This window comes from Apis mellifera, linkage group LG5, assembly GCF_003254395.2.
Source record: "Apis mellifera strain DH4 linkage group LG5, Amel_HAv3.1, whole genome shotgun sequence".
Classification (NCBI taxonomy): Eukaryota; Metazoa; Arthropoda; class Insecta; order Hymenoptera; family Apidae; genus Apis; species Apis mellifera.
The window spans coordinates 7,702,981-7,724,904 of NC_037642.1; the positions used below are offsets into that span (position 1 = coordinate 7,702,981).

Here is a 21,924-nt window from a genome sequence, read left to right on the forward strand (position 1 = left end):
GGAAGCCAAGGATACCCTCTCGAATGGTGCCGCAAGGATCAGGAGAACGAAATCTTTCCGTCTCTTTTTCAGGGGCCGCCTCACATGGCCGCGCGTGCGTCCGCCTTCCAAGGATCTTCCAACTTTTCTTATTCTTTCGTTAACCGACGACATTAACGATTAATTTTTATCACCTTGATATACGCGATATTCCAACGTTACGTATGTTCTCTCGATATTTATACACGGTTGATCCGATATTTTCGATGCGTTTCACGATATTCCTACACATATTCCGTGTGAAAAATTAGACAGAAAAATATATATATATTGGTGTACAAGAATTTTTCTAAGATTAAAAAAGCCTCCTAAAGAAGTGGAGAAGAAGTCTTGGCAGAGAGAAACAATTGGAAGGAAAGAAGTTGCTCAATTGCTAGTCGATCCGGAACGAAAAGAAGAAAGGAGAGAAACGTTAAAGGATCTCGTGTCTCTAGACACGAAAATTCCTGTTATCCCGGAGTTGTCCACCTGGCAATTTCAATTTTTCAATGGTATAATATGGGCGAGCCGAGTGTCGTCGAGATTCTGGGCGATTATTCGCGCAGAATCTGGTCCGAGTAACAAGCTGCGCATCGAGTACCTTCGAGATCCGCGTAACTACCGTTCTGTCACGTAGCTCGTTACGAGTCTCGCTCATTAGATCCACGGTGCAACCGGGCACGCGATCGAGCATCGAGTAAATCACCTTTCGCCCAAGGATCGATTCTCGCCCCCTTCTCCTCCGACAGTGCGAGGGAAAAACAATGCGGCAAGGAGGAAAGAATTTCGTTTCTAGTTCAGAGAGGAAATCAGTGAGAAAGATTATTAATGGAAAGAATATTAAATCAATAATAATGAGCGATTTATCAATACAGTAATAGGTAAATCCCAGTTTTTATTAGAATATCTCAATTAAATTTCATCATTTATGGATCTGTGAATGTAGATTAGAATGTAGATCTTCTTAACTGAATAAACACAGTGGACTAAAATTCTCTATCTATAAATTTATAAACGTAGATTTCCTAAATATTATATAATATCTCTAAGAAGATCTACTTTTAAACATATATTATATAAATATCACAGATTCTCTCATCCCATATCGTACCAACAGCATCGAAATTTTCATATCCACTTTCGAACACGGATGGATCACAATAATTCTCGAAGATCGCCCGAAAAATCCTAATTTTCTTCAAAACGCCCTTCTTCGTCACCCTCCTCTCCCCTTACCCTCTCTGCAGAACCGAAATTGTTCGACTGCCCACGCCATTGTCTTCTTCCCGCCCGCGCCTCGCCTCGTTCCTTTTGCCTGGGCCCGGCTCGCGAATTAGAAATAAAAAGCTGTCCGCGGGCTCGTAGGAGGTGTGCGCCTCGCGGTGCGCGCTCGGATGAGAAAAAGAAGTTGCTTCGAAATAGGAGGGAGAGGGGAGAGAGAGAGGAGGAAGCATGTGTAAAGTATAACGTAACAGAGGGGCTGTGGCGAACGTTGGCCACGCTGGTGGTCCATTATACCGGTCTTCTTCTTGGCGACGAGGACCAGCCTTTCTCGCAACTTTGTGCGACGCAAGATAAACCTTAAATTATCCAGATATTATCGCTCCTCCTCCATATTTTCTCATCAGAAATCTGCTGCATTTCCTGAAAAAGAGAAGGGAGAAAGTGATTGAGAGTCGGCCAATTTTGCTATTTGCGAGAGGTAGATTGATTAATTGAAAAGTGTAATGCACGTGGATATCGATATTATATCGCCATGCATTCGTACGTGTGCATAATGATATTACTGATGAGCCCTGGAAGTCAGTTTTTTGAAACGTTCCAAGATTTATCGGTCGATTCATTAACAGGGTGGCGCGTAAAACATGCAAACTGTTGAGGAGGGAGGGAATAAAGTCGTAGAAAATTACAAACTCCTCCCGATGGTATCGCGGAAACGCGGGTATTATTATGGAGAGGAGAGAATCGTCGAGGAGGAGGCAAACGGACAATTGAGACAACAGCGAGCCGGCGAGATAAAGCGTAATAACACCTATTAGACCGCTTCCTATAAAACTATCTGATAGTCACCTTAAAAAAAAAAAGAGGAAAAAAGAGAAGAAAAAAGAGGAGAGGAAAAAGAGAAGAGGGGGGAAAAAAATAATACGCAAACAGTGTAACGGATGACAGAAGAAGACCACTTTGCGCAGCTATTTGACCATACTTGCCCTTATCACGAGCGAACTGCCCACTTAACGATATTGTTAAAAAAAAGAAAGAAAGAAAGAAAGAAAGAAAGAAGAAGAAGAAGAAGAAAAAAAGGAACCGGCGCGCAAATGTTTAATAATTTCCAAACGGTTCGATAACAGTGGAATCGGAAATAGCGAACGATATCGAAGCGAAATATCTGAATACGAAATTATTTCGCGCTGTAATATCGATTAAATTCCGTGCACACGCTTTTGCTCGATAATGGGCGATAAGCGGGGGACCGGCCGGCCGATTCCTCCCGTGTTCCTGCCCGTGTTGTTTACCTTCGGGCAGGTGACGTTGAAAAATAGGTTCACGAGGCACGATCGACGCCTGTTGCGAATCGCGGTGAAAAATCGCGCCAGGAATTCTACGGCCTCGATCGCATGCAAATGGATGCGCTCGCGCGTTTTTTTTTTTTTTTTCTTTCGAGAACGTTGGCTGGGCGAAGGAAAAAGGGGCACCGTTTGGGACGCGCCCTCTCTTTCCCCCCATTCAGGAACAGGATTTCAGGAAGTATTTCTCTTGCATAACCTCGTTCCCCTTTTCTAGAATCAAAGAAATGCGTGTATTTGTTTTTTTTTCTTTTTTTTGCATCGGATGTTGCGTTGTAGTATATGCTCTGTTAGACTGAAATTTTCTTCTATTTTTTTTTTTTTTAGTAAATAAAGCTAGAAAGTACGAAGTTTGCACGAGAAATACATTAAATTTACAATTTAGTTTGATTTGTTACGTAACTTGTGAAGTTTCTCGAAACGTTTCGAAACAGCAGGCACAATATTTTTAAAAAAAGTATAATATATGTTCAAAAATATAGAATTTTAATAATTTTCTAATAACAATGTTACAATTTTTTTTTTTCTTTACCACGAATAATACTTTAATACTACGCATTAAAGACCGTTTGAAGCGAGAAGGCGTTCTATTTCGAATACATTTAGATAACGGCACACGAAACGACTTTTATCGTTGGATTCTTTGCATATTCATGTATATATATATATAAAAAAAAGAAGAAGAAGAACAATAAGAAGGAAAATAATACGCATCTCGAATCGAAAGAAAGAACGAAATCGAATCGTCTCTCTCGAATCTCGATCTGATTCCGCCTCGACTCGAGGGTTCTTCTCAAAAGATCGAGTCACCGATGGCTTCGTTTAACATTAAAAATTATTTGGAAAAACGCAGGTGGCCGTGAAGGAAGCGGCGCATGCTCGTTATTCCCGGTCGGTTATCGTAAATCAAGCGCCGATTAACGTAATTGCCGGCTCGGATCGGCTCGGCTCGGCTCGGCTCGGCTCGGCCCGGCCCGGCCCGGCCCGGTCCCCCTATCTCCACGGTCTAATCTGTACGAATGTGAAATTGAAAATTTGCGGGATCGCGAAGGAGGGGAGAGAGGGAGAAAAGAACGATGGCTAACGATGTCGCTTCCGCTGTTGGCCGCCCGAATAAATTTCCATCCTCGGGTCCTCCTCCAGGCCTCCCCTGTTTTTGCCTCGCTCGTCCCGCCAAATATGGCGACGCGTCGAAGCAAGTGTCGTTCTGGCTATCGTTTAAGGACAAGAAACACGGTGGACGCGTGTTGCGCAAACGTGTTAGAATAATGCTTAACCGTGGCCGGATCGGTCTCGTCGCTATCGTGGAGAGATTTATCGTGGAAATATTGGCCTGTATCGAAGATATAAATCAAGGATGGCAGATGGAGGCAAAGATTTATTATGCAAGGATGTAACGCCTGTTACCCGCGCAACGTGGATCAAGTATTCAATGGAAATTCATTGTTATTCGCAACGATTATGCGTTCACTTATTTCATTAGAATGAGAAATACCCGTTGTTTCCCTACTATACTCTTGTAACGCAACGATTTTCAATTTTCTCGCAACAACTTCGTGTACGTTAAACCGAATTAACATTGGAAGAAGATAAGGAGGATAAAGGTGGAAAAAGGAATAGTAAAAGTATAAATTTATTATATCACGGTTGGTTAAATTTTATTGACTCTTCCAAACGGTTTAGATTTTCTACAACCGAGTAGCGCGCGATCTTGATATATCTTTCTTACTACTCTTCTCTTCGATAAAAAAAGAATGTTACATCAAAGTAATTATGTAAAACAGAGTTAATTATATAAAGTACAGGTAATTAACCATCATATCTCGAGAAATATATCTCGATTTCTTTTATTACGAGCTATTATATTAACCGTAAATAAATAACGTGCACAATGTTCGTGTTACATATTTCGCGGATACACAACGCGCGTTGATTATCTAAATTTCCTAAGCTCCTATCCCACCCCCGCGTTTATGAATTATCGCCCAACATATTCTCGCGATAAACGACAAATCGTGCGAACGGGAACAAAGCAGGGTCGCGGTTAAACCCGAGGCAGTACGTTTTCTCGCGCATAACGAAGTATTAAGATGATAGTGCGGCCTGGCACGGGCCATCAAAACGGCGGACTACCGTCTTAATAGCCCGAGATTTATAGTCCCGACGAGTCGACGGAACGTCACACAGCCTCACGGGAGAAGGAGAGGGCCCTAACCTCGGCGTAACCTAACCCAACCCAACCCATGGTTCCCGGGTGCAGAAAAGAACGGCCGCGAGGTGTAGGTATAGCGTGTGTGTGTATATATATATAGGGACACGGACGAGGGAAGAAACACGAGGAGATCCGTGGAGGACGAGGAAAGGTCTCTTTCTCTCTCTCTCTCTCTCTCTGTTGCCACCGATTGCGAGTGAGCCAGTCGAAGGAGAAGAGAGGGGAAAAAAAGGAAAGAGAAGGAAAAAAGTGGAGGAAAGGGAAGAAAGAAGTTATCGCCTAGCCTGGGTGGTCCGCGAGGGAGAAGAAAGAGAGAAAAGGGCTGAGGACGATTTCTTTTGAAAAGGGAAAAGGGAAGCGGGCAATTCGAAAGTTCTAACTTGCAATTACAGTTTGGGATAATTTGGGAATTTGGATTTTTTTTTTGGGGGGAAAATTCGTCTCATTTATCGACTCTCTCGTTATTATTGTTATTTTCGTTATATTTTTGTTTGTCTATAATTTCCAATTGCAATTTTTATCAATTTTTTTCGTGGTTTGACGAGAATGTTCGACGGCAATGTTTGTCGATGGCAAGTATCGCGCTGCTTAACAATATTTAAATATTGTCGCGTCGAGTGTGTTGGCACGTCGAACGTGCCAGAGGGTCGTAGATAAACCGTCCCTTGCTTGCACAGCGCTCTTGGCTACCGTGTACCGCAGCTTCTTCAACAATTTCCTGTTATATATATATACACACAGCCAGGGAAACGATGCTCGTCCGTTCTCGAACCGAAAGCGCCTCATCGAGACACCGTACATTTACGTTTCCTCTCCTCTCCACAGTTTCGCGCGCATTTTTCTCCACCTTCCGAAACACGACTCTTCCAAATCTCTTCTTCTTCCAATTATGCGTCATAATATATCTACAAATTGTAAATTCTTCTATCTCTTCGAATTACATCTCCAGATTTATCCCTATTCATCACATTTTTAATTATTGAAATCGAGATTCCACGTGTCTTTTCCACGTGAAAAATTCCCTTTTTCACTCCCTCGATAACGGCGGGGAAACTCGCGAAAATCCTCGAGAGAAAAGGAAAGGAAAGGGGAGGAGGCAAGATAAGGCGAGGTAGCAAATGGGCAATGAATAAGTGACACGCGATCGTGACAGTGGCCGGGATCGTGGTGGTTGGAAATTAATTAGCGGGGAATGGGGGACGACGTCGGTGGTGGCGACGCTGTATTTTCGACGCTGGGCACACGAGCCACGACCGATAATGAAGCGGTCGCGAATCGGCAAAGTGTTGCGGAGTCGAGTCGAGGTTTACACGGTGGGAAGAAGACGAGTGTATGCGCGATAGCGGCGAGGAGAGAGAGAGAGAGTGACGGAGGGATGAGAAGAGGAGGAGACCTCGGCTCGTAAATCACTGGACATCGATAAGAGTCGTCGCGGCGTCCGCGCGATGTCCCTCGTTAATAATTGATACAATTAACGACCATTCATTAGAGTCCGCCGCTCGTGCACACATATGGATGGATGAAAGGAGAGGATTCGAGGTGCGCCGTCACGCGATTCGCTTTGTCGTTCCGTTGCGCTTTTGGATAACTTGCTACTTCTTCCTTATAGTGGATTACTTGACCGTGATCTTGATTGGTGTGTTTCGTCTATCGATGGATTTGTTTTTTTTTTTTTTTAGGAAATTGTTCACATCGATTAATAATTGGAATCGATAGACCAGTTGAATCAATGTTAAATTATGCGAATATGATGTGAATAAGGGATGTGATGGATTTGTTGTTGTTTTTTTTTTAAGATATTAATTAATTAGTGGGATTGGCCGATAATCGGATGTGTAACTCGATGTATATTAGTTCTTTGTTCTTTTTTGAGGAGAGGTTTTTTATTGTGTTGGAAAGTGTAATAAATTTGACGGTAATTGGGTATATTAATAACTAGCGATGCAATTATTATTGATATATTGTGAATATTATAGATTATGCGCTTAAAATGTTAACGACATTATAAAATATATCCGTTCGTGTAATTGTCAGTTTTAGATACGGCTGCATACTTAAATTAATTGCGGTAGCGTTTCTATCAGCTTAGAGGAATCATTTTTATCGGGCTTGTTGCTCGGAAATTAAATAACCCGAAGATAAAACAAACTTTTAACGAGTATGTAATTTCATAAAGTTTTTTAAACGCGTTCAATTTTTTTTTAAAATTAACTTTTAACATTTCATAGTGATGCGTAATCATTTTAATAACGCATTGTTTTTTTATCCCGATCGAATCATTGATTCCATCAAAATTCTCGTCTTATCCCAATTATATCATCCCTCCAATAAGAAAGATTTTATTCAACGACGATCCAATTCGATACAGAGAAGGAAATTAAAAATCTTTCGTTTCGAAATTTCATTCTGAATGGGAGCATGATGAATGGAAGAAGGTGAAAAATTAACTCTGTGGTGCAGGGAGAAATCACACGAACCTTGGAACCTTGTCTCGCAGTTTCGCAGGCGCGATTCAATTAGCTTGAACCGATGGCTCGTTTATCGGTTACAATTATTAAATCATCGAGTCTCGAGTTCCTCCTCCTGTCGCGTCGTCGGCCACCGCGACCATAATTTATTTCGCTTCTTTCGCCTCGCGCGCCGCTTATCCATATTTCTATTTAGTATCACATCGGTCCGCGCGCGTCACCCGCAAGATTTACGACGTCGTAGATCCTCCTTACCGACTGGAAATTCCCTCGAATATCGACCGATCCCTCTCTCCTCTTTTCATCGATCGAACGACATATTCCCTTTGACCAAACCACGATTCCGCTCACAATCCGTTTATAACCGTTTTGACACGACGAAATGGATTCGATCTGTTCCATTTCATGAATTTTTTCTTCTCTCTTCCGCCCCGTTGTTGCTTCCAACGGGGAAAGTGATCGTTGTACGCGGAGTTTTCGAACGCGTTGGCCTTTCGTTCGTGAACGAGGATCGATTAATACGAGTTGGCGAGCTTCTTGGGGTAAATCGAGCGAGTAGAGTAGAGTATGGAGCGAGTAGACGAGAAATCGCGCGGTTTGTAGGTGTCGTGGATGACGGGGTTCATTGGCGTAGATTAATGGGCGTCGTTGTCGCGTTAGCTAATTTGCGGCTCGGTTTGAGGATCGGTTTTAATTAGATTGCTGCGTCTTCCCTGGTAATTTGAAGCTTTGTTGCCTCGTCTCCGTTCTTATTTACATTTTTCGTGAATAATGGGTTTTTCTTTTTTTTTTTTTGGATTTATATGATATACGTCATCCAAACACCCACGGGGGGAGGGGTTTGACGTTTAAATTATTCAACCATACCAATTTGTCCTTCTCTCATTACTACCGGATAATCAACGGGCGTTGCTTCGTTGCGAAAAATAAATTGAAAAGAAACTCGAAATTCTACACCCACTTGACAAATTTCTAAATCTTCTAGCAGACGGATGGTATTAAGCTTTCGGAAATCGAATAATTTATCTTTATGCAATTTATCAGTTTGCGTCTCTTGAGTTTTGACTCGAGTCGTATTATATTGGAAGAGTAGAGTTTCCGAGACTTGTAACAGCCGATCCCCAATTATTTCGGGCGGCGTGTCTAATTCTGAAGTCTCGCGATCTGTCTCGTTCTCTTTAATTCGGGCAAATTAGTTGGCATTGAAGGAGTACACTGGCCGCCAAAAGTTGCCGAATACCGTGCAATCGGAGGAAGAAAACCAGCGGCTCGGCCAACATTTATTCCTATCCATCTTTTCGCGTTAAATTAATCATTAAATAAATGATACACCAGAAGAGTAGAAATTCTTCATCGAAGAATATTCTTCGATCTGTATAATTAAATTTAATCTCTCCTGAATTTTGAAAAATTCTCAAATTCCTTCGTTTCCTTTATTCCTTTCTTCTTTCAATTTAAAAAAAAAATTTTAAAATCCTATCCTCACCTTCGTCTCTCATCTATTTTCTTCGAACGAGGAAAAATCATAGGAAAACTACCAGCGATCCAATACGATCTTCGATTATTATCGTAAATAATAACGCGTTTCAAGAAACACGAGCCAAAATATATTCAGCAATAGGATAAGACCTTGTGCACCCACACACCTTATGTATTCTCGGTTATATTCTCGAGGCTTCTCGTTCCTCGGCAAGCAGGGCGGGGAGGATGCGCGCAAAAAACAGAGGAAATCAGCGTGCGTGAATCGCGGAGCCGGTCGACACGTCGCTCATTTAACGCGCGTACGCGCCCCTATCTCGGGCATGCATCAAATACGCTGGCGAGAGAAAGCCTCGTGGCCGTCGAATAACGTTGGAAAAACGCGGGTGAAGGAGGGGGGGGGGGAAGGCGAGAGGAATTGAAAGAGAGACGGTTTGGGGAGCCGTTTGGGGGGCGTCGCTTCCGACTGCGTCGTTCCTGTCTGCTTATAAATAACACCATCTCCCCGTTTCTTCGCAGTTTTTCTCTCCCGATCCTCTCCCCCCTCTCTCTGGCCCCCCCTCGCCCATCCTTGCTGCTGCACGCTGCCGCGCAAAGCTAATTAATATCACGTGATGAGCGATCGAGGCAAAACCTCCTCTCCCGAGATCTTTGGGAAGAATGCGTCGTGGATGGAATAACGTCGTGTAAAGGGGGAGAGGGAGAGAGAGAGGTATACATGTTGCAAGCGTCGTCGTGTACACTGGGCGTGATGGTGAAAAAAAAGTGGCGTGCAATTTCAGGAATGGACAAACGTGTAAACGAAAGCGAAGAATAATAAAGGAAATTAGTGTCGTTGGCTTCTTGTGATCTTCTTCTGCATGTTGTTTCGTATTTGTTAATTTATAAAGGAGAATTTTTACTTCCTTCTTCGTTGAAAAATGGGAATTAATTTTTGGATCATCGTTCGTCCATCAAATATCAATCCGTATCGCGATTTCTATGAGATGTGTACACCGATATTCGGATATTTTTCTAAGAAAATTCCTAAAAGAAGAATCTATCTATCTTTCACCGAATATCTAACAAAAGAGCAAGAGAATTTGAATGATTCGAAGCCTCTAATTCGACACTCGAGATCAGATATTGTTTTAAAGAAAATTCGTGAAAGAGGAGCAGCGTCTTTCCTCAAATACCAATAACGAAAAATTGCGATTTCTAGCAAGAGAACTTGTTGGTGCTTCGATTCTCGAATTGACACGCGAGATCGCGTCGTATGTATTGGGTTGCGGCGATGGCGTGGCGATCGAGGGCGATGAAAACGCGCGAGGAACGTCGCTGTGTACCCGAGTACCGAGCAGATAACGAAACGGTCTGCGGAGGAGGAGGAGGAGGAGGAGGAGGAACGAAGGGGGCATTCTCCGCTTTCGCTCGGTCGAGAAGCAACAAAACCGCGGCTCTCGGGATATAGAGGACACATTGTGCGCGCGCGGACAAGAGGAGCGCGTGGTGGCGAATCGACTGCTCGCCTCGCACCATCTCGTCAACTCGAGCACTCGCGGCCCTTGCGAGTGTTGCGCGCCCGTCCGTTCCTTCCTTCGTTCGTTCGTTCGTTACCGCCGCGATACCATCTTCTCTTTTTCTCTTCTCCGCGCTCTCGCTCCACGGCGTGCCTGCGCCCCTTTTTTCACCTCGCCCTCCTTCCACGCCCTCCTTCGCTTCCTCCTCCTCCTCCTCGAGACGTTGGCGAGTCGAGCGAGCCGAGAGGGAAAGAGAGAGATTCGATTCCCTTCTCGTTTTTCTCCTTTTTTCCGCTTCTTCGTTCGATGTGTAAAGAGAGAGAGATATATATATTAATCGTTTGAAAATATTACGACGAAGATGGAGAATTAAGATCGAATTCGAGAAAGAAAGATGAGGCACGCGAGGCAAAATTTTATACGAGAGATTGTCAAATTATCTCCACGGTATAAAATGAAGGGAAGCGAGGATCAAAGAGGCCACTTCGTTATCGGTTATCCCGGTTGCTGCATTTCGATAAGGAAAAAGAGCTTAGAGAAAGAACGCGATGTTCCATAATAACGGTTTACCACGCTGGAGCACGCATCAATTAATTCTTCGTTTCGAATTACTTGGGTAATTGCGAGTAACGAGCGATCATCGATTCGCACGAAGGGAGAAAGACAATAAGGTTTCTCTATGCATCGTCAAGACACTCAAATCCGTCCAATTAATTACCATTCCGATCCGAATTCTTTTATACGGTACACGTTTCAGAGAAGGTTCCTCGATTTCGATATTTAAACACGGTCACTTTTCCCTTCGTTATCCCCCATGGTCCTTTTATATATTCAACGAATCAGCGTTATCCCATCGAACGAGAGGACGTGTTGACGATGTTGTTCCTTCATTGTAACTCTCCGCTCATTTATTATCGCCGAGGGAGATTTCGATAGGAGAGGGACCTCTCTGCCTCTGTGGAAATTGATAAACCTTGCTGCCTTCATTATGAAAGTTCCCTTCGTCCCGATAACGTTCGAGATTTCGGGGATTTTTTTTCTTCTTCTTCCTTTTTCCTCTCTCTCCTCTGCCTTTGCGAAATCCCTTCCCTATCTCGGGATATTTCAAACATTTTTTTTTTTTTCTTTTCAATCGTCGAAGCTTGGAGAAAAATTTGTATGCATTAATAATTTCCCCATTACAATAAACTCCTCCTCTCGATCCAATCGTTGATCTCCGCGGCAACACGGCCCCCTTTCAACGTCCTTCGTCGCTGAACCACGATTTCACGTTCCACGTTCCATTAGAGGCTGATTGTTCGTATCGCGGTCGCGGTGGACGCACACGTGAGCCGATCGGTGCGTGTACCGAAAAGGAGAGTACCTCTCTGAGGACAGGAACAGGGAGAGGAGGAGGAGGAGGATCCCTGTTCGAAGGCCTCTCTCGAGTCTCGCTATCTGAGGGAGCACTCATCGCGGTCGCTTCGTTATCGGCAGCGCGGAATCATAATGGGCCATAATTGCATAAATATAATGTTAATTAACAATTAAGATTGCCGCTTTGCCTAATTGAATCGCCGCTCCTGCAGCCGCGCCCGGGGGAGGGGAGGGAGAGGTTCTCCTCTCGCTGCTCGATCGGATTCGAGAAAGGTGGCCTCTCGAAGGTGGCTTTAAACGTAACGCCGTATCGGAAAATTATGCCGATGGCCGTGGCTCGAGTATGCACACGCTCGATACCCGGACGGAGAAACGTGACCGTGTGTCGCCTTAGAAAAACGCGTATTTATATATATATATACGTACACGGTCTGGATGCCGATTCGGAGAAATAAAGAAGGGGGTGAAAGGACTGCTGGTCTCTTCTCAACTGAAAGTTGATAGCAGGATCATTCAAATGAAATCGTGCTTCGAGAGAATTATTCCAGCTCTTTTTTTATCAATTATCGGAGGGAAAGAAAGAAGAACGTATTACGAATGTATATTTCTTTTTTCTGCAGATTATGCTTCTCTCGAGAGATTGTGACGAAATTGTTCAACTTTCAATCGACCGTATCGAGACGTAATTTGCAGTAATAATTGCGAGCGTGAAAAAGATCAAAGTTAAGAAAAAGAAATCCGTTGTAATCGACCGTTTAACGTTCTTCTTGACTTTGTAAACCGGTAGAGTACGAAGCGTGAAATTAATAGTTAACGGTCAAATTGAAAAGCGGCGAGGTATCGACATACGGTCGTTGAACTGTTAGCATCCTATGCGTATCGATCGTGCACACGGAATTTCGGGGATGTAATTAGCGGCGTGTAGAGATGCAATAATAATTAATTCCCGTTAATCCTCGCGGAGTGAATCGACCGGTAGTCAACGGAGCTTTCCGTATCCGGGAGAAATAAATGGGGTTGTTTCCAGCCAGAAATCTTTCTTTTTCACCCTTTTTTGTGATATTCTTCGCAACCTCATCCATCGCAAATGGACGAATATTTATTCTTTTGTTTTCTTGTTCCAGATGGTACAAGCGATCCAGGTCCTCCGGTTTCACCTCCTCGAGCTAGAAAAGGTGAGTGAAATTTTTGCGATTTCATTAAAATTGTGTTATTATTATTTTATCGCGCGATATATCGTAATATTTGAAAATAATATTGCGGGTTTATTTAACTTTCTTATCTTTTCGAGCTTTAAGTATCGATTAATTTAGTTTTAAATAATTGGCGAATTAATTACGTGTGTAATTGTTGGTGCAATAAATTCACTCCGTGATTTAATATATAATTTAATTTTATTAATGATATTTACAATCTTAACGCTCGAGAAAATAAAAATAAGCGCGTGTGACCTTTGTGTGATAAGCTAGCTCATCTTTGATAAGCTACATCTTCGATAAGTTATTGATACGACATATTGTAAATTCTTTTTTTTCTTTTTTTTTTTTTAGCAAAGATTAAGTGACGAAAATACTAAATAATCAAATTTTGTACGTTATTCATCGTGCAAAATGTTTATACGAGCGTTAAGGAGTTAATAATTAATATCTACGATATAAAACAAGCAGAAAATTAATTTATCAAACGTTAGAAAGATATTTGCAAAATACGTTATCATGCACTTTAGACAAAAATCCTTTTACCTGTTTGGTCCTCCCCCTTCCCCAAACAGATTCACGTAAATAGGACATTCTATCACGATATATAAAACAAGATTGACATCACGTTGCACAATTAATAACTGTATAAATCAACTATATTAATCAACTGGAGATTTGAGATCAAAACGTTCGAGAATTACGGTTTATTAACGAATAATTGGAAAAATAATTTCCACGATTATTTATCTCGTTTCTCAACACGTTTAACGATGCATCCACGGACGTATAAAGGCCCTTAATAATTATCGCGGATAGTTTCGCACACGCGAAATATTAGATTAATAGAACGGAAAAACGTGTTTCGAGCGCGTGCTCTGTTTGTCCGCTCCAATTGTCGGGGTGTCGCTGTAGATAAGCCGTTCGAAACGGTTGAAAAACAACTGTTACGGGCGGAGTCGCAATTTTCCGTAATTGTAGTGAAAGCTTGGCCACCACCCGTCGTCGGTTGTCGGTCGTCGGTCGTCGGTCGGCTATGGCGTGCACCTTGGCTCCGCTCTCGAGCGTAAGTGGCGTCATTTACCTGTCCAATGGCCGCTAGACGTACGCGGTGCTCTCCGAGTTGTTTGCATTGGAACGGCCATCTTTCTCCACACGAGGTCCTGATTTTTTTTCTCCTCTCTCTCTCTCTCTCTTCTTTTTTCTCCCCCTTGCGAGGCTCCCCTCCTTGCGAACCGGAAACTCGTAAATCGGAGTACATGTGTCGCGTAATAGATTCCACGGAACGGTAGAAGTCACGGGACGAAAGAGAGAGAGGCAATCGTTTAAGCGTGAATTTACGATTTTTATTTTTGAAACGAGATATGGATAGGATAGGTGAAGTAATAAGTTACGATTGAATAAATTATACCGTAGAGTGGTAATGCATGTTTCTCGGAACGAAGAAGAAGAAGAAGAAGAAGAAGTTTGCAAGGTCTCTCTTATTCTTGGAGGAGGGAAACGGAACGAAAAGTTTCGATTCAGGTTTCTGAAAGATGCACCAAGTTTTCTGCTTTATCGGAATATTCGATAATTCCTTCGAAAATATCCTAGAAATTTAACAACACCTCGTGTATATCGAAAATTGATCTAAGAATCTTGAAATATTGAAGGGTTCGATCGAATTTTAAATAATTTTCTCTTTTGATTCCCTAAATATCAAAGCGACACAATGATTTACAAAATCATACATTGCATTCTCCTTCGATTTTCCCGCGAATACTAATTAAGACAAGGGAATAAGAAGATAATCAGTCTCAGGAAGGAGAGGAAAAAATCGTCGATTGGACCGCGCGCGTTGTTACTCGAGAGAGCCACCACCGTTTATTTATAAATAAATAAATACTGCATTAGAATTACGTTTCGGCCTCCCGTTTTTCTCCCGATTAACGATTGATAACCGCTTCGAAAGAGGAAGGGTAAGAGGACGGTTTGTCGAAAGAAGGGAAGAGGAAAGGAGGAAGGAGAGGCAAAGAAGAGGAGGCAAAGAGCGCAAGTTTTCGGGAGCACGGTTTGCGTGGTTGCAGAATACCACGGGCGGGCCCCAGGTTTCGGCCTGGGCACGCCGTTTTTGCGCCGATATTTTATCATACGAAATAGCGGACATCCATCGCATTTCCATCGAAATGGCAGCTGACGTGGCGGCGGCAGCCATTGGAGACCGGCCAGCTCGATCCGACCCTCGTGCGTTGTGTTGCTCCCTCTCGGACACCGGTCCGCCTCGGATCGGCCCGCTCGATCCTGCAATTTTATACCAATTTTCCTCATTTGCCGCGATTACATTATTATAAAGGCAGGGGGCTATCCTACCGGCGAATCCATACCGCCGACGTTGCCCCGCACGCGGCCCTTTCTTTTCTTTTCGTTTCTTTTCTTTTCTTTTCTTTTCTTTTCTTCTTTTTCTTTTCTCCCTTCTTCCTTTCCTCCTTTTCCCTCTCCGTTTATACGCATGTGCATACGATCGTGCTTGCTCGGTTCTTCGAAGTGATAAGAAAATGTTTGCAATCGAGAAGAAAGAAATCCTCTTTTTTCATTGCTTCAAGGGTGATCTCCACGATAAAGTTTTTCGTTTGATTTCAACTTTTCCTTGAAAATATCGCGAACTACAATTCACGTTTCTAAAGAAATTGTTAAAAATGGCTCTCATTTTGCTGCTCGAATTGAATAGAAATGTTTGTATTAATATTAATTTTAATATATATAATTCTATATTTTCAATCAAATGCCCGACTCTCACATCCTGTGAGAACAACATCTTTGATAAAAGAAGAGGAAAAACATTATTAGAAAAGAAAAAACGAATAAATTTCTTTGCACGAAGTATCCATCAATATCGAGCGAGCAGCATCACACGATCGTTGCAAGAAAACATTGTCAGTAACCGCGATACTCTTACGCTCGAGACACCGACCGACTCCTCTACCCTTCCTTCCCCCTCTCCTCCATCCACGAGTCGTATACACACCGAGGCGGCAAGAAATCGACGTCGTGCACTCGTCGTCGTCGTCGTCGTCATCGTCGTCGTCGTCGTCTCCTACGGGAAGGAAGGTCCAGGAGGCGGATAAGAAACCGTCTCACCGGGATCAAGACGCCAAACCGATATTCAATCCGCGGCCGTAGCTTTTTCCTCCCACGAGGCCGGGGCCCGCTACGATTCCAATACGCCAGCCGGTGGATTTATTTCACCGAGATCGGCGTACGCGATATCGGAGGGGCGGGTCTCGAAAAGCCGCGACAAAACCTGGCCGCAATTTGGCACGGTGTGCGCCGCGCACTGGCATCGGCCGTAATGAAGATTGAAACGTTGCCTCGGTCCCCGGGGCCCACGGGGACGGAGACACGCGGCGGCTCTCCTCTTCGAGCGAGGTCTTCGAGCGAGCAACGAGGAATGCAGCGGACGCGCGATCAAGAAGATTCCATAAATATCTGGAGCTCTCTCTGGGAGGAGTGTAGTAGGACGGACAGAGGACGAGAGTGATAGGTGAAGAAGGGAGAGGCGATGAAAGGGAAGAGGAGGACGGATGGAGTACGGGTGATAGGTGACGAGAGAAGGACGGAAGAGAAGAAGAAGAAGAAGAAGATGGACGGAGCTTCGGATAGCTGGAGAAAGAAACGGAAGATGGAAGAGGAAGGATGGAGTAATAGGCGAAGAGAGAGAGAGAGAGAGGCTGTTGTCGAGTTGAAAAGAGAGAAAGTTGTAGCATTGAAGCATGGTAGCCCGCGGTGCTGCGCTTCGTGCATTTAACATTTTCGAGCCAATCGCGTATTAGCATAATTACGTTTTGCAGGGAAGAAAAAAAGAACTGTATTCTTGTATCTCTCTCTCTTTCTTTCCTCTTCTCCCACTCTCGAGTCGAGTCACAAGTCTCCCCGTTTCGCGTCGATCTTCGACACTGCTCTTCTCCCCTTTCTCCCTTTCTCTGTCCTACGCAAGATACACACCACACGATATATATACGCGTTATCGCCTGTTAGAGAGAGCGATAAATTTCTTATGGGGGTATTATGCGGCGCATACCAACCGAGATTCATACAGGAGGAGGACATCCTCGGTCTTAGCTGGCTCGCGAACTGGTTCTGTACACTTATACTTATACCTAGGACTGTGGCGACATCCGCGCGCTTCCTCCCTCCTGTTGTTCCTCGAGGCTGGTTTTCGTGGACGTCCCGATGGGCGGGACATCCGGGTCGACTTCCAAGCCTGTTTTACCTATTTGCCCGCCATTTTAATACCCCTGCGATCGTTCCCGGGACTACCTTCGATTTTTTGAAAGATTAGAAAAGTGGATCCCGGATTTGCGACTTGACACAGTCGTCGATGGAATTGAAGAATTAGTAAAGGATGAGTTATAGAATGTAAAACTGTGAACGTTTCATATTCACAAATTTTGACTTTTAAACTTCGACCCGGAGTTTTATTAAATCCAAGTTCCGTATATTCGTGAGAAGAAAAAGATCGACTACGAAATTGATTCGTATCGAATTCATACATCGAAATATCGAATACGAGAATTGAACCGGTATGCAAGAGCTTGTTGAAACGACCGCTTTTCGAAGCGCAGAAACGAAAACGAATCACCCCTCTCCCCCTCCCATCCGGCAAAACGTCATCGACAGGCTGTGGAAGGAGAGTTGCACAGTCGTTGGTAGACGCACACACACCCGGTATATATGGCTATCCCGTGCGTGCCGTAAGGGGTAGTCAGGTTGTGAATCGGGGCACGGTAGAGGAACCGAGACAGACACCCCGAAACCTTCATTACCTTCGGCTTCAAAGGAGCCCATTGTGCCGTAAATGGGGTTCGCTCCTCTTTCCTCCTCCTTTTTACTTTTTCTCCTCTTTTTTTATTTCTTACTTTTTCCTTTTCTTTTTTCCTCTCTCTCTCTCTCTCTCTCTCTCCTTTTTTTTTACTCCTTTCTTCCCTTCCCTCTTCCTTTCCCTCGCTCTGTTCCTGCGTACCCCGGATCCGTTCCATTCTTCGGCCCGTTTGCCTTTCCGAGACGCCGTCAACAGAGGAGGAGGAGGAGGAGGAGGAGGAGGAGGACACTTGGCCGCTCGTTCCTTCGTTTACGTAAATTCTCGAGTAATTTCGGGGGCCGAGTGAAAAGAGGGAAGGGAGCAGGGAGGGGACACGGTCGCGATGGTATAATGTCGCCTCGTGCGGAACCTCCCCTCGCGCGAGGAGAAAGGGGACGGAGAAAGGAAGAGGGGACAACGGGCCGTTTAAGAAGTCTTTGAATCGAGAACTCGTTTCGAGCCCAGGGGCCCGCGGCTCTCTGCCCCTCGAACGACACGCTTCTTCCCCCTCGTCCTCGTCCTCGTCCTCGTCGTCGTCGTCGTCGACGTCGTCGTCGTTGTTGTCCCTCTTACCTATACCCATCCACGGTCACCGCGGACCGGTCGAATTCTCTCATAACATAAATCGAAAAGAAAGAAAATTTCGTCGAGGATTCCATGTATTGAAAATCGAATTTCTATCTATATTCATTCTTGAATAATCACAAGATCAATAAGAACCATCCTTTGTTTCTCGTACGCGAAAATTTTCGAATTGACATTTGAAGGGAGGAGGATATGGAGACAGGTTTGCGATCGATAAAACCATCTGGTTTCACGAAAAATCCGGGGAACAATTTCAACGACTTACGAAGCGGCACCGTCGAAGGAGCACCGTCCGCGCGGAGCTTGTTAAATCGGCCATAAAATGGGAAATAATCTCGAGTTACGGGCAACGTTGTAGCGGGTGTATCGGTGAACGCGACTCTTTCCTACGTGGCGCTTGCACCGGTCGAGGGGGGAGGGCCACTACTCTTCCGGTAATGGCCACCTCCGCCGGTGTCGCGTGTACTTCGCGGGGGGAACACGAGAAGCGTTCCGCGGAGGACGCGATGAAAGCGATACTCTTCGCGAGCAGAACCCTCATTCTTCCCCACCTCCTTTTCCTCCGCGGCTTTTATTTCGGAGGAGGCGGAGGAGAGAAAATTTACGGCCGCGGTTCATCGCGGAAATTAAATACCGGCGGATAATTCCGTGGACGGAATTGTGGAGGAGGAGGAAAGGAAGGGGAGAAGGGGAGAGGGAGCTTTCTCCACCACGGTTCGGGGACGGGGAAGGGTCGAGGAGGAAACGGTGATCCTTTGAGACACTCGATATTTTCCTGGCCCTTTCTCCTCCTCGTATCAGAAAATCCGAGAACCTCTCTCTTTCTCTCTCTCTCTCTCTCTCTCTCTCTCTCTCTCTCTCTCTTCGTCCCAGCTTCGACGAATTAGATGCCAAAGAAGTGCTCGGCTTGCCTAGCGCGTATCCTTCGGCCTAGAGAAGGAGCAAGAGGGGTATAGCGTGTCAACCGTGCGAAAGGATACGGTGTAACGTGGAGGAACGATCTCCGGAGCTTGAAAAAAAAAAGAAAAAGGAAAAAACATTGTCGTTTTTTGGAATTTTGAGTCGAGCTTGAGAAATTGAGTATTCCCCCGTGGTCAGCTTGTTTTTTTGATTACGAGTTACATATGTGTTAGGATCGCGAGTATCGCGTGTCTTCTAGACACGACGTTGGAGGAACGTTGACAAAGAAGAGACGGCCGGGACCTTTTTCTCGCCGCAAGAAGAAGAAGAAGTTGGAGCAGAAAATGGACACGCCGTTTCTAGTAGAAGTCGAGTGCGTGTTGTCGAGGACCCGAGTTTGGATCCTGTGTCAGAGCCCGGTTAGGATGATCGGTCTGCGGTGTAGGGTGACGCGATTCAAAGGGCCGATAGATGGCAAAAACTTGCGTCCGCGGTGCATCGTATCGTGTTCTAGATCATGAGCTTCGAATACTCGGAGAGGTTTTGGTCCAACCAGCGATATATATATATATAACAACCATCTTCCTCGCTTACGTGAACCGATATGACCTATCCATCGCTTATAATCTTTCGCTTGAAAGTCAAGAAATTGTAGGAGCAAAAAATATACTCGTCTAATAAAAGAAAAAATATATAAACACATAGAGTATACGTGGTTAATGTGACGCCAACCTATCTTGGCGATGTTATTATTTCTCTTATTAAAATCTTGATACGATGTTTTGAGATTGGATTAATTTCTCTTCTGAAATTTTCATTTAAATTCCCGTACGAATCACGGCAGTCTTTCTACCAGTTAAAAAAAAAAAGAAATAAAGAGATCCGAGTTCCGCGGTCATGGCAAGTTGGAAAAAACGATTTTTGCCGGTGATTGGGGTGTGTTCCGAGTGCGTGTACGAGCGGTAAAAAATGGCTCGATAACCGTGTTCCCGTGCGCGCACGTACACAAACACGAGCAGCGTGTAGGTGAACGCTTCTCAGCGTCGTGGCCCGGGCCTTCTTTCGGCGATTCGCAGGAGAAAGAGAGGCGAAAAGGTGGAGAGAGAAAGAGAGAGAGAGAGAGAATGGGACGAGGAGGCCCCTCTTCCCCTCCTCCTTCTCTCCGTTTCTTTTCTTCGGTGAGCATTGTCGGCCGGTTCGACTCGACTCCCGGCGGATCAAATTCTAACCAGTCCGGCATTATAGCTGCTGTCCTTCGAGCTCTCTCCACCGCCCTCTCCCGCCGCCCTTTTGGTCCCGCGTTAAAGAGAGTCTAGTCATCTCGAGGAGGCATTGTGTTACCGTGGCGTGGCACTTGGAAGAAAATTCTGGAGAATCTCTCCTGGTACTTGCGCGCACAGTCCTTTGTCGGTTTCCAGGAATCTATCGAAGAAAAATATAAAAAAATAAGAATGTATGAAAAAAAACAAAAAAGAAAGAAAAAAAAAAAGAGAGCAACGAAGGAGTTTGAACGTGGCAACACACGATATGGCACCGTGTTTCGAGAGAGGGAGAGAGCGAGTGTCGTGTCCCTGGATCGGTTTCGCGTCCGATCAAGCGTCCTCTCGCATACGCTTAACGCATGATAAACGCGTGCATTGTCTACGGTGGTGTCGGCCACGGCCTTCCACCATTGGACGGTGCCGCCTACGGCAAAGATGGCCGTCTTCTCTATTACATATAAATGCCTAATAAGAAGAACCGTCGTATAAGTATCTACTACTAGGATAGGTTGCCGAGAGGCAGCCAGCCTCCTGTGGAAGCTTGAAAGCAAGAAGGGAGGAGGAGAGGCTAGGAAGAAAGCGCGTGTACGCGCTTGCAACGAGAGAAGACACGCCGCGCCGCCTCTCGTAATGCGCCTTCCTTCTCCTCTCTCTCTCTCTCTTCCTCTCCCCCGTCCCCTCCTACCCATCGATTTACATATAACAAGATAAGCGTTTTTATTTGCTTTTGCTTATATAATACATTTTTTCTAAACCGAATCGAGCGACCAGGCCGAGGCGAAGCTCGGTCCAGGGGCCGGCCAGGGGGCAAGGTAAGAGGGATCGGGAGGAGGATGAACCGTGAGGAGGACGCTCGAGGACCGGGTATCCTATAGGCCTGTCAGACCTCATTTGCATACATAACATTCTGGTCGACTGGACACCGGTCAGACCTCCTCGCTCCGTCTCGCTCCGACTCGGTGCAGAAGATACAGGGTGTCTCCGTCCCTCGCTGCTGGACCGCTTCCACGGCCTCGAGATGCAACCAGCTCTCCTCTCGCCGGCTTCCTCCATCTTTGTGTATCGATACCAGCGTTCGTATCGGCCTCGCCATCCCGCGCGGCCCTTTTGGTACCCGTGGCTCCGAGGTGAAAATACCGGGTGAAACGTTTCACCCGTGCTCGAAGCATTTCCAATCCAATTTTTTTCGATCAATCCGAAATATCGTTCGAACAATAATAATAAAGTCTCGTAGGTTTAGAGTAGGTTAGAATATATATCCATAATTCGTAAACGATAATGGAACTGCGTTAAGAATTTTTCTTAATCGGAACAATGGGTGTTTTCGCAGGTGCACGAATTGTGCGACAACTTCTGCCACCGGTACATCAGCTGCTTGAAGGGGAAAATGCCTATAGACCTAGTGATCGACGACAGAGAGAGCTCGAAACCGCCCGAGATGGGGAACGGTTTGGACGGTGGCGGGCCGAGGAGCACCGCGGACAGCACCAGCCACACGGACGGAGCAAGCACGCCGGACGTCGTGAGTACCTCACCATCGTCGTCTTA

General features: G+C 45.0%; 1 protein-coding gene across 5 annotated transcripts in view; it reads left to right on the plus strand.

The window, feature by feature from the left end:
• The window catches only part of LOC552079 (homeobox protein homothorax), a 479,885-nt gene that overhangs the window by 89,518 nt on the left and 368,443 nt on the right, over positions 1 to 21,924 (plus strand). For all 5 annotated transcript variants that reach the window (XM_016912223.2, XM_026440631.1, XM_026440632.1 and 2 more), the window contains exons 5-6: positions 12,721 to 12,771; positions 21,707 to 21,898. In XM_016912223.2, coding sequence (XP_016767712.1) covers positions 12,721 to 12,771; positions 21,707 to 21,898 — 243 coding nt within the window. The remainder of the gene's footprint in view (positions 1 to 12,720; positions 12,772 to 21,706; positions 21,899 to 21,924) is intronic.